This window comes from Amphiprion ocellaris, chromosome 6 (assembly GCF_022539595.1).
Source record: "Amphiprion ocellaris isolate individual 3 ecotype Okinawa chromosome 6, ASM2253959v1, whole genome shotgun sequence".
Classification (NCBI taxonomy): Eukaryota; Metazoa; Chordata; class Actinopteri; family Pomacentridae; genus Amphiprion; species Amphiprion ocellaris.
In genome coordinates, this window is record NC_072771.1 from 29,111,038 (window position 1) to 29,123,636 (window position 12,599).

The following is a 12,599-nucleotide window of genomic DNA, read 5'->3' on the forward strand; positions in this document are numbered from 1 at the left end:
GTCTGATTGGTAGAATTGCAAGTTTTTCTTATGCATTACTTAACTTCTAACTACTCTTAACTACTTAGCTAAAAAATCGTCAAAGGCATCTTCTTACAGTTAGGATAGTGCATGCATTTAACAGTACTCAGACTTTATGCATCCTACTGCGCAGCTTAACAAATAGAGCTTTGAACCTCCAGTTCCTTCTGGTAACCACAAGGTGGGAGTGTAACACTGAAGGCACAGGTGGTTCAGACTGTTTAGGCTTTACTCAGTGTTTTTTCCTGATCAAAGCTCAGCCAGTATTTATAACATTCAGAGTGATATTCAGTGACACAGGCGATCAGATATCGCATTTAATAAAACATTTTTTTCCATCATGTGCCAAAGGTTCTCACCACAGTTTGTGTCGTCTCTCTCTTGCAGCAGTTTCATGAGGAGCTCGCCCTACAGATGGTCGTCAGCACTGGAGTCTGCAGAGAAAATGCGTACAAATATGCCTGGTTCTTCTTTGAGCTGCTGGTCAGTGGGATTCTTCTTGTTGGTTTTTTGATTAACACTCGTGTTGTTAGAGGAAAAGCAAGTACTGTCATAGATGTTAATGACAAATGTGTGAAGTAAGCATTCATACTAAACAATACATGATCTCATCATGGCCACACACCTTAAAAGATAAATGATAGTAGTAGTATTGTGTGATTAATGAAAGGGTATTTTGAAAGTACTGTAGTCAGTAAATTTGAAAGTCGCCTGACAATTTGTTTTCTGTTTTTTGCAATTCAGGTGTATCATCACTCACATTCTAAAACATTCTCTCAATTAATCTTGCTTATTTATGATTCTTCCCTCGATCTCACTAAAGAATGCTTCCTTTAATTAGGCCAAAGGCATCTTTTGAAATTTGATCAAATGAGATTATAAACTGATGATAAATGAGGAAACGTTGTTGTTTTATTATCAGGTCACCATTTTATATCAAATCATCTTTGCATGTCAGGTTCCTTGATAAATTATCCAATTTACTTGCATATTTATCATTGCTGCTTTCACTTTATGTCAACTGTGTGTGTTAAATGCATGTCATTAGTGTTTCCCAAGGTTCATCATTCATATTTGCTCATATGTGATGGCTTAAACAGGTGAAAAGCATGGCTCAGCATGTGTCTCAGCTGGACAAGCAGAGTGTTCCTCGCAGAAGTCGCTTCTCTGACCGATTTAAAGACGACATCACTACCATTGTCTCTGTGGTTACAGCTGAGATTGGAACCATCCTTGTCAAACAACAAAAGGTAAGAAAGAAAAAAACAAAAAAAACCCAGAATGATGACAATAATTAAAGTCTATCCCAGCCAAATCAATTTAACATTGATCCCAAAACTCTTAGCACAGCATTTTGTAGACCATTTTGTTCCCCTGGGTGGGTGGAAGCAGTTACTGCCTGAGTGTACATGTTGTCAGTGTCCTCCAAACAACAGGGAGCTGGAAGTGCTAATTATGTTTGTCTCTGTGGTATCAAAAAGCTCATGCACAGCTACATGTTTAGCAAGATCCACTCAGGGCAGGTTACTGATTGCTGTTTGTGGACTGTTGTTGTCTTAGGAGGTAGAGCAAGCAGAGAAAGTCAACATCAGCTTGGCCTTCTTCCTCTATGACCTGATGTCTCTCATGGACCGAGGATTTGTCTTCCAGCTGGTGAAAAACTATTGTAACCAGGTAGAAAAACACTGATACTGAACCATTTAGCTTGTGTCTTTAAATTCATGAATTCAATGACTTCCCTTATGGCAACCATTTCATTTTTCAATCTAAAAGAAGCAGCTTTCATGAAAATTAGTATGTGTCTTAAGTCGTATCATATATTAATTGATTATTTATGCTCTGTTTATTGTTTAGATGTCAGCTAAGAGTCTTTCCATGCCAACATTGATTAGCATGCGTCTGGAGTTCCTGCGAATCCTGTGCAGCCATGAGCACTACCTCAACCTGAGTCTTTTCTTCAGCAGCCCTGCCTCTGCCCCCGCCTCCCCGTGTCCATCCATCTCCTCACAGGTGTGCTCACTTGCCATCAAAAATGTTATGTTTTCAATTCAGGTTTTTATCGATGACTTTTTTCATAAAGTCAAGTTTAGTTATACAGCCTTTAAAACAAGATTTGTCTCAGCACGTTTCATTGTCTGTTCAGGACCCTCTATCCTCAGGCCTTTTTTTTTTCTTTGGATTAGGAATATCATCACGGGTGCAATAATAATAAAAATAGTAAAGTGAGGAGAGTAAATGTTTGGGCTTTCATGCCTTACATGGTAGCTTAAGAGAAGACATCTGGGAAAATATAAATATGAAGGGAGCTTAGGAAAACTGAAAAGGGGAGTTTAGAGACTCATTTGATAGACCAGATGAGATTACATGGGATTCAGTTTAAAAAGAGCCGTTTTCAAAACTACTTTATTTTCCATTATGAAACAATTTTGTCCTAATTCTTTTCCCTGTTTGTCTCATTGTGCCTGTCACTCCTTCATTTCGTCTTTCTGCTCAGAGTTCCGGCTCATGTAGCTTCCAGGAGCAGCAGAGGATCTTGGCGCTGTTTGAACTCTCTCAGGAATTCAAGCAGCAACACTACCTCACCGGTCTGCTACTTACAGAACTTAGCGCGGCGCTAGACATGGAGTCAGAGGGGTATGGAAACGCAGACACTTTCTAGATGACCACAGTATACCTGTTATTGCAAAACTGGAATGTGTACAAAGTTCTTTTTTTTACAAGGTTAACTTATAAAAAGTAATTGCTATAGCATATTTTGACTCACTCCGGGTACTCTGGCTTCCTCTCACAGTCCAAAAACATGCTCAGGTTAATTGGTAATTCTAAATTGTCTGCAGGTGTGAATGTGAGAGTGCTTGTTTGTTTCTATGTGTAGCCCTGCGATAGGCTAGCAACCTGTCCAGGGTGTGCCCTGCCATCGTCCGGAGCCAGCTGGGCTAGACTTCAGCCCCCCAATGCCCCTAGTGAGGATTAAACAGTGCATAGATAATGGATGGATGGATATATTAACTCATTCTAAAAGAAAACGCCCAAATAATGAATATAGCCTCTGTAAATATTTGAAAACTGTACTTGCAATTGGTATATTCACTGAAACTTTTAAAATGTATCAATGTGTTTGCAGGGGAAAGGTCCAGAGAAAGGCCATTAATGCTATCTACAGTCTGCTGTGTTCCCATGACCTTGACCATCGCTGTATTAAAACTGAGGTCAGGTCCAAGGTGGCTGCTCTCTACCTCCCCCTGGTGGGGATTATTATAGACTCCACCAATTACCTGGATTTCACAGGTACATACACAGACGCAGTTAATTTCCATGCACATACAGTAACATACAAGATACAGAAGTTTTATTTTGCTGACCTGTAAAATGTACAGTCTTTGGGACAGAATAAATAAAAATAATAAGATCAACTAGTTGGTAATATTTGGTCGTTTGCCCACACTGGCATCAAGTAAGGTCAAAGATTAATGTGTTTCTTCTAATTATCAATTTATCATGGTATGTAACTTCGATGTTGATTTATGTTTTTGTAAATCATCTAGTATTTTAACTAGAACCGTCTGTCATCTTCCGTTTCCACATAAATGTGTTAATACTTGATTCTTACATCTATTCTGACTTTAATTAAGACACAGTAGTGTCACAGTTAAGGCTGTAAGTTATTCCTGCATCTCCAGTCCTTTCTTCTTCAGTTTAACGTATTTGAGCCCCGTTTGTCTCCGTAGTTTCTGACACGCGCAGCGGGAAAAACAAGACAGGTGGACCTGAGGACGACCTTGAAAACACCCCACTCATCAATCAGTCTGTTGCCATGGCAATTGCCGGGAACCCCTTCAACACGCTGGGACGGAATGTTCTCGTTTCCATGGCATCCATGGTAAAATTTGGCCACGTGTATTTAATTTCTTAATGCTGAGATGAGAGCAGATTATAGTTGCTTTCCATTGTTTTTAAAAAGTTCAAAAGTGCATGGGTGGGTGTGAGTGACTGTATCTGTGAGTATTCTGCTTCCTAACAGGTGAGCTGCACAGAGGCAGATTGATTAGCTGTCAGAGCCACACACACACTTCATCCATCCTGAAAAATCACACACACACACGCACACACATACACACAGGCAAACACATCTGCGGGAGATGGTTTATGGGCAGGCATTGCCATCATAAGTGAACAGGGCCGTCCTCCCTGACAAACACATCCATCAAATGTAGCTACAGCAACAACACAGGCACCAAAAGTGAACACTGGCATTCTCTTTCTCTTTATCTGTTTCCTTCTAAGAGATGAATCCGTTTCTTGTATGTTTTTTCAAGAAATACTGTTGTGGAAAAAGGGGTTTTCATACGACTTCGCCCTTGGTCTGGTATCCATCACAAATCCAAACATGGCTGCCAGACCACTTGTTCCTCATTTTCAGGCACTTCACCTTCAAACAGTGTTTTCTGTGAATCTTTCCCTCATAGCAATAGAAATGGTTTTTCATATGAAACATTTTTAAATAAACAGGTGACGTCTTTTAATCACACACTTCAGTATTTGATATTTGTTCTGGGGAGCTTCATTCAGTCCTGCTGTGAAAGAGACCTGGAAACCAGGTTCTAGGTGGGACACCTAGAGCACTAGGAGGTTAATGGCTACATTTATCAAAGCTGCCACACAATGAAGCAGCAGTAGCCATCTATGGTAGCGATTCATCATCACACGAATGAAGGCAAATTAATCTGCAGTAGATTTAACGCCTGTTAAGATGGGGAAGAGAGCCATACTTCACTAAAGTCAGTGTGAAAGAATTGGCCAACCAATATTTGTAGTTCAGAGAAGCTTGTGGATGATATACTGTTAGTTTGTTAGATACACTTGTTAATGCACACTGTAGAACTCAATGGATAGAGCACTGACAGTGTTATGGATGTGTTTTAGTGAGGATCAACTGTAATATGAATGTATGAATTCATTGTGCAGTAAAGGATTTTGGATTAAAGGCTATTATGTTGTATTATATGCAGAATGTAATTATAGAACATATCAAAGAATACTTCTGAACACATTGGAGTCCTGTTTTTTATGTATCACTTTGTTGTCTTTTCTGTGACATAAGTTCTCCATTTGGAGTCTATAGCAGATGCATGTGTGGACGTTGTATTCCTCCTCAGTGTGAGCTACATTATGCAGTATCATATTCTTATCTGTGTCTGTCTTGTCCTCCTCCCAGCAAGGTAAATCCATAGCCACCCTGGCAGCAGACACCAGTCGCCACCTGTTGGTGTGCTTCTTGTGGGTGATGAAGAATGCTGATCGGAGCCTGATTCAGCGCTGGACTGTAGATATGCCTCCCTCACAGCTCAACAAACTGCTGGAGCTCCTCACTATCTGCGTGTCCTGCTTTGAGTATAGGGTCAGTTTGCTCAGGCTTTTTTTTTTCCTGTTCTGTATCAGTGCAGTTGCAACCATTGTTTCATTTTGCTTTACGTTCAACTGGAATCTTTGCATTGAGTTGGCTGATGATTTTGCATGAACAGTATGTGTATGTCTTATCTGCATGTTTATTTCTCTCAAAAACTACCTAAGGATAGTTGCGGAGTATTTTTTACAAACCTGGTGATTTTATGTTTGTGTGTGTGTTAAAGGGTAAGCAGAGCAGTGACAAAGTGAGCACCCAGGCCTTACAGAAATCTCAGCAAGCCAAGCTACAGCTGGAAGAAGCCCTGCTGAGAGGAATGGGAGCGCGTGGAGAAATGATGAGACGAGTCGGAGGTAATGTATTCCCTGTCACTTCAAGGAATATAGCTTGGAACTGCTTTTCTGTCACATTTAAATCTGCAGCAGTGCAAAGTTTTGCACATGAACTACCTCCAAAACTAGTAAGACCTCAGATTTTTAAAATCTCATCAGCTTCTTTTTTTTAGATAAATGTACGGTCAGCAAGTCATGGGGAGAACTAATTTTGGGTTGCACAGTCTATGCCTGGACTCTGAGTCTTCTTGTGATAGTCGGGCATTTTGTATTAGTGATGTGCAGAATTTTAAATTTGGGTATACTGCAGGACAGGGACACTGAGCTGGATTTGCCCAGGGCCCACTTTTGCAAAATGACAGGAAGTCAGAGACCAGCTAATTACCAAACAATAATTATCACTTAAAAACAGTCAATGGATATCACTGAACATTTACTATACAAACGAAAAAAAATCTTGTGTGAATCCATTTATTTTTATTGTGAATTAGAGAATGGTCAGCAGGCCAGCTGGCATCCTACAGCCTTAAATATAGTATCACTGCTGCAGGAGTACTGTATATCAAGAAAATCTGTTTTTGTGAAAATGTCGCTTTTTGTTTATTTTTCTGTCTGCAGGTCCCCACATCAATCATCTAACTTTCTTCTTGCATTGCAATAATCCTATACTATACTACTATATAAACCTAATGTTAATTCATCTACCACATGGATTCCACTGATAGTTTAATTCATAATCTGTACTCCAATAAATGTGAGTAATAGTTTCCGCACTATCTGTTTCCTTGAAATGATTATCTGCTGTGGGATCTCTGACAGGAATGGATCGGACTCTGGGTCAAAGAGAGAACCTGCGTTGGAGGAAAGATCTCACTCAGTGGAGACAAACTAATGACAGACAGGATAAGTATGTTGCAACTTGTGTGCCTGCTACTCATTTTTCAATTTCTTGCTTTGTCCATGTCTGGCAGTCTTGCTTCCTGTCTGTCTTAATTTTCATTTCTTTCTTTTTTTTTTTTTAATCTAATGCATGTCTTATTTCCCTCATCTTCCTTCAGGACTAAAGCAGAATTGGACCAGGAGGCTCTGATCAGTGGAAACTTAGCCACAGAATCAAACCTCATAGTGCTGGACCTGCTGGAAACTATCGTGCAGGTCAGAAAAACACTCTATGCATTAGGTGATAGATATGCATTAACAGTGTATGCACTGTTTAGTACATAGAGCACTGTAGATGTATGCAATTAATCATCTGCCATTTCCTGAAATTGATGCCAACATTGTCAGAGTGTTGTGCTGCCATTATTTATTATATTACATTATTTCCTCAAGTTTTTATAACATTTTGCAGCTGCAGAGGGAGCTAAAAGTCAATAAGGAATTGCCTTTCATTAGGTAGCACTAATAACACATCTGTTTATATGCTTGCATAATTGATACACCAATAAAGGGCTGAGTGTTGAAATGAACCCTGCTTAGCTTTCTTTGGGATGGATGAAAGCACTATGGCAAACCATTGGAATGTCAATGTGTTATCACTCAGTGAATCGTCATAAATTAGGGCAGAGAATGGGTTGAGGATAAGGATTCACTAACGAAGACAAATAATAAATGTGCAGAACCTATAAATGGCGTATCATAGACTGCTTATTAATCCACCCCTTTGTTGTGCCCTATCTATCAAAGCCCCTGAGCATTTATTTTTTCAATACAAGAGGGTTACTAGTCTGTCTCCAGGTTCTGTCTTTTAACCTATATGATTTTTACTTTTTTCCCCCCTACCTGTCTTATGTCCAGGCGCTGCCATTGGCGGATTGTAAGGACAGCGTAGTTGGTGGAGTGTTGAAGGTGTTACTCCATTCTCTCACCTGCAACCAGAGTACCACTTTCCTCTCTCACACCTTCAGCACGCTTAGAGCACTTGTTGTCAAGGTAGTTTCATTATGATGTGCCTGTGTGAATGTGTATGTGTATGTGCGTGTTTAGTTTCACTTTGTGAAAATTCAGGAGGCGGCATGTGGGTTGGTGTGTTTACATGAGCACAATCTGTGTCTAAATTAAATGTTCTTATTTGTTTGTGTGGGTGGTAAACTGCTGATACAAGCCAGAATTATTTAGGTATATATGTGTGTGTGTGTTTGTGTGTATGTGTATGCCACCGTGCGCATCTGATATTGTTTGTATGTGTGTGCAGTTTGGAGACCTGTTGTTTGAGGAGGAGGCGGAGCAGTGTGCAGACCTGTGCCAGAAGGTGCTTCAGTACTGCAGCAGCCCTATTGATGAGAACAGAAGCCAGGCCTGTGCCACCCTCTATCTCATCATGAGATATAGCTACAGTAATGCCAGTGTAAGCAGACACACGCACGCGCGCACACACACACACACACACACACACACACACACACACACACACACACACACACACACACACACACACACACACACACACACACACACACACACACGCACGCGTGCGCACACACACACACACACGCTTGAAACATGTAATCGCACACAAAAGATGATCCTGTTTATGTGTTCCAATGGGCTCTAAGGAGGCACCCTTGCACAGAAACACATTCACAAAGAAAATGTCAGGCATATGCTACCTCTCTGTCAGAACCTTATCTAACATCTGAGCTTGTAGATTAAATTGCATTTGTAACAGATTAAATTTCATTTAAGCACATGTGAGAGTTCAGAATTGCTTATGATACATGTTTGCATGAAGACACACAGAAGCGGGGAGTCACACAGATCTTATCCTCTCCTCTCCACTCTTCCTCTCCTGCTCAGCTTTAATGTCTTTTCCATGTCTATTTTGAGCACGCTTGCAGAAAGTTTCTGCTGAAGGATGTGTCTCTAAGTAGAGAGCAGAGAGATATGTCACTGTCTGCCTCTCCATGTTCCTACCCCTCTTTAACTAATGACAGCCACCCTCTGTGTATCTATGTGTGTGTTTCAGTCCATGTGTGTGTGTGTGTGTGTGTGTGTGTGTGTGTGTGTGTGTGTGTGTGTGTGTGAGAGAATGTGTAAGCATTTGTGCCTCAAGGGCAGGGATAGAGGGAATGTGAAAGGGCCGGAAAGGAGAAAATCATGATGGAGATAGAGTGCTGTTTTTAACAGAGGTGAAGCAGTGATACAGGGGAATGAAAAGGACAAGACTGAGAAAAGACAGATCTGACGGAAAGGAGGTATAGGCTAGAGCATCTTTTTCATTTTCTGTGCTGGTTCGATAACTGTTGTTGCAGTCGATATTTCCTGTGTTTACAGACTGTACGCTTTAATGAAAGTCAGACACCAGTCTGCAGAGCACACTCACACACACACACACACACTCACACACACATACAGTATCTCCAGTTTAAAGAGAGTATTTCCCCTCTGCGTGTCCCAGCGTATGTTTGTTTATATGGTGTATACAGAGGGAGCTGTGATCTGAATTAGCGTAGCAGCCGGATGACTCATTCATACAGAACTTACTCTCTACTTCTTCCTTTGTTTATGTTTTCATCCCTTTGTCCGCCATCGGCTTGCTCTCCGTCTGTCACACACACACACTTTTTTCCTCTCTCCATCTTTTACTTTAATTTTAGATCGTGGCAATAAAAAGACAAAATATGGGGCTTTTTTTTCCCCCACAAATGGAACAAATCACTAAAAACAGAGACGTGCGGTTAAAACTTGTCCAGTTATGGAAAGACTGAAAGGGGAGCTCGAGGAAAAAGGGGGCAGATGAGAAATAAAATGAAAAAAGAAAGACAAAGAGGGTTATGTGTTGACTTAAGCTATCATTTAGGCTACTTTTCAGCGCACACACTCACACTCGCATGCACACACTGAGTTAGAGGGCAGTGATGGGTGGTTAGGCTCTGGCTCCATGCTCAGTTGAACAGAATGGGGCCGTAGAGATGATCCATGGGTGATTATGTCTCTGCTAATGGGAGATCATTTCCCGCTTAGCTGGTCATGCTGGAGATAGATGGGACTTCACACATACACAGGCACATTCTCTCTCACACATACACACAGTCCTCTCTGCTGAAGATGGAAAGCTGTTTGTCAGACCTGTTTTCTTGGACAGGTAGTGTGAAAGATGGTGAGACAAGGAAAGGGAGGGGACAAGGGACAAAAAATGAGGAGAGAAAATAACAAAAACAGCTAACTGTTGAGATTTTTATATAACCAACATTTACTCTTACCAATATTGCTCATTATTTTTCCCAAGTGCATAATCACATATTTGTTGCAGCATTCATTCCATGTGCTGTCAAAAAGAGACTAATAATTAGAATGAACAATTTTTTTCCCCAAACACACTATATTGCATGAAAACATTTGGAAGTCTTGGTTATGTTTTAATTGCATGTCATAGCCCGTCCTCCATGCAGGTAGCAAAGTGAAGTGTGTCATCATTTTTGTTTTTAATTCATTTCATTTTACTTGCTTATTTAGATTTTTTGCTGTCTTTGTTGGGAGCCTGAGCTTGGTTAAAAAAAATGGTTGAATTACCAGGACAAATTCAACATTTCTGTACTGAAAATATCATTAAAATCATTTTGTTTAGATTTATTCTGGTACCCTTCTGATGCTTCTGAAGAACCAAGCATGTTTTCTGACATCTTAGATTATAGAATACAATAGACTAGATAGAAATAGAAAATTTGTTGTATAATCTTTCTTACAGAGCAATTTTTAAAGACTATCTTGAAATTTTAGGCTTATTATTTTTTTAAAGAAAGCAACAGGCAAAAGTTGGGTTCCTCCAAGCAGTGTTTGTCTGCTGTATGTTAGTGTGTCTTGTCTAGCCATTAAACTGTACCTTGCAGAAAAACCATCAAAGGAAAAAAGAATTCATAATCATGGTTTGTGGAATGTATAGCTGCGTGAATCAGAGACTTACACTTTGTTGTATTGTATGATAAACGCTGGGCAGTGTTAAACACAGACATTCACCACAGTCACCTCTCTGTCTCTGTCAGAACTTCTCAAGAGTGAAGATGCAGGTCACCATGTCTTTGGCCTCGCTGGTGGGCAAGTCATCAGACTTCCAGGAGGAATACTTACGGCGTTCACTCCGCACCATCCTGGCCTACGCAGAGGAGGACACTGAGATGCAGAACACTCAGCTGCCCTCACAGGTATAAAATAACGCAGTCGCACAGTTCAACAGCTCTTGTTGTTTCATTGCTCATTCTGATTTGATCACAACCTACGTCTTTATTTTCAGGCGGATGAGCTTCTGAGAAACCTTAACAGTATTTTGTCCGACACAGTGAAGATGAGGGAGTTTCAGGAAGATCCTGAGATGCTCATGGACCTCATGTACAGGTGAGAAACCAAAAATGTCTTCTGTAAAAGGCTGACTCCTTGTTTCTGTCTGTGTTTAGCGTCTTTCTCTTTACATCTTGCTCTCTTCTCTCATCTCTGTCTCTCTCATCACTGTGTGGCTTCTCCCTATGTTTCACTGCTGGTTCCTATTTCTCTGTGGTCTAAGCTGTTTTGCCTCTATTTGCTGCCCTCACTATGGTAACCATGTGGTAGCAGTTTAGTCTTCTGATCTGGCTTTGTATATATGCAAATGCAAACAGTATGTGTGTACAAGTGAGTGTGTATGTGAGAACACGAAGGGGAAACACTGAGACAAAGAGAGCATACATGTGCAGTTGTTGATTTAGGCACTTTACCTCAACATGCTTCAATGTCACCTTCATGTATCATTTATCATGCACCTTTCTGTTTGGGTTTTTGTCTGAGTCACCTGGCGAGTGTCAGACAGCTGTATGGACTGACCCATTAGCTTTACACACTAACCTACACTCACCCCAACATTCACCTCCCAAGCTCCCGAACACATAAAAGTCATTGATTCACGGGGCATTTGGTCTCCAGATGCTTGATTTCATTTATGCATATAGTACAGTGACTCACCTGCTCCATAAAAAATAATTCTGAATGTTTTAGATTTATTTCTCTGCTGTTAGTCCAGTGATTACCCATTAATTTCAGAAACAGGAAACCATGTTCCATATTTTCTGTTGCCTATAAAACACGTTAATTGATATAATGTGACTGCACTCACTCGAATGCACGCATTCTGTTTTGAGATCCACATGTCCCACATGACTAAATTTATTACTCGCACCTGCCTCAGTTTGGTATAAATTGATCCCTGTTTATGTGGTGTTTTATCTTTTGTTTTGGATGTAGACTACATTTATTTATGTGTTTTCTACATTGCAAATGTATAAATATTTCTTTATAATTAAGACACTTTGCTTTTCTCTCTGAGTCTAAATATACTGAAAAAATTATAGTAAGTAAAAGATGTCTACACATAATCTTACATACAATGAACTAACAACTTTAACTACCACTGCACTTCGTTCCAAAATGCTTGTACATTGTGTGACAGTTTTCTTAGCGAAGTCATTCTCAAGAAGAGATTGTAATCTTAATTAGACGTTTACTGGATTAAATAGTGGGAATAGGAAGGAAAGAAGAAAACTACCCTCGTTCTCTTCGCCTGTGTAGGATAGCAAAGGGCTACCAGACGTCTCCTGACCTCCGTCTGACCTGGCTGCAGAACATGGCAGAGAAGCACAACAACAGGAAGTGTTACACTGAGTCGGCTATGTGTCTGGTCCACGCTGCCGCCTTGGTGGCAGAGTACCTCAGTATGCTGGAGGATCACAAGTACCTGCCTGTTGGCAGCGTCACCTTCCAGGTAGGCAACACAAATACAGACATACATACAGAAATAACAAGGTACTAATAATAAACATATGTTTTAAGACCGAAACCAAGAAAACAGCAGCAATTACAGTCACCCAAAATAAGCA

General features: G+C 40.4%; 1 protein-coding gene across 3 annotated transcripts in view; it reads left to right on the forward strand.

Moving 5' to 3' along the window:
* Positions 1-12,599, forward strand: part of dock8 (dedicator of cytokinesis 8) — a 54,273-nt gene that overhangs the window by 31,499 nt on the left and 10,175 nt on the right. For 2 of the 3 annotated variants that reach the window (XM_035943281.2, XM_023299116.3), the window contains 16 exons: positions 409-504; positions 1,122-1,271; positions 1,582-1,695; positions 1,876-2,031; positions 2,516-2,655; positions 3,146-3,309; positions 3,750-3,901; positions 5,237-5,419; positions 5,652-5,778; positions 6,577-6,664; positions 6,816-6,912; positions 7,555-7,689; positions 7,952-8,104; positions 10,740-10,898; positions 10,988-11,088; positions 12,292-12,484. In XM_035943281.2, the coding sequence (XP_035799174.2) occupies positions 409-504; positions 1,122-1,271; positions 1,582-1,695; positions 1,876-2,031; positions 2,516-2,655; positions 3,146-3,309; positions 3,750-3,901; positions 5,237-5,419; positions 5,652-5,778; positions 6,577-6,664; positions 6,816-6,912; positions 7,555-7,689; positions 7,952-8,104; positions 10,740-10,898; positions 10,988-11,088; positions 12,292-12,484 (2,208 nt within the window). The remainder of the gene's footprint in view (positions 1-408; positions 505-1,121; positions 1,272-1,581; positions 1,696-1,875; positions 2,032-2,515; positions 2,656-3,145; positions 3,310-3,749; positions 3,902-5,236; positions 5,420-5,651; positions 5,779-6,576; positions 6,665-6,815; positions 6,913-7,554; positions 7,690-7,951; positions 8,105-10,739; positions 10,899-10,987; positions 11,089-12,291; positions 12,485-12,599) is intronic. The other variant, XM_035943282.2, reaches the window with a different exon arrangement.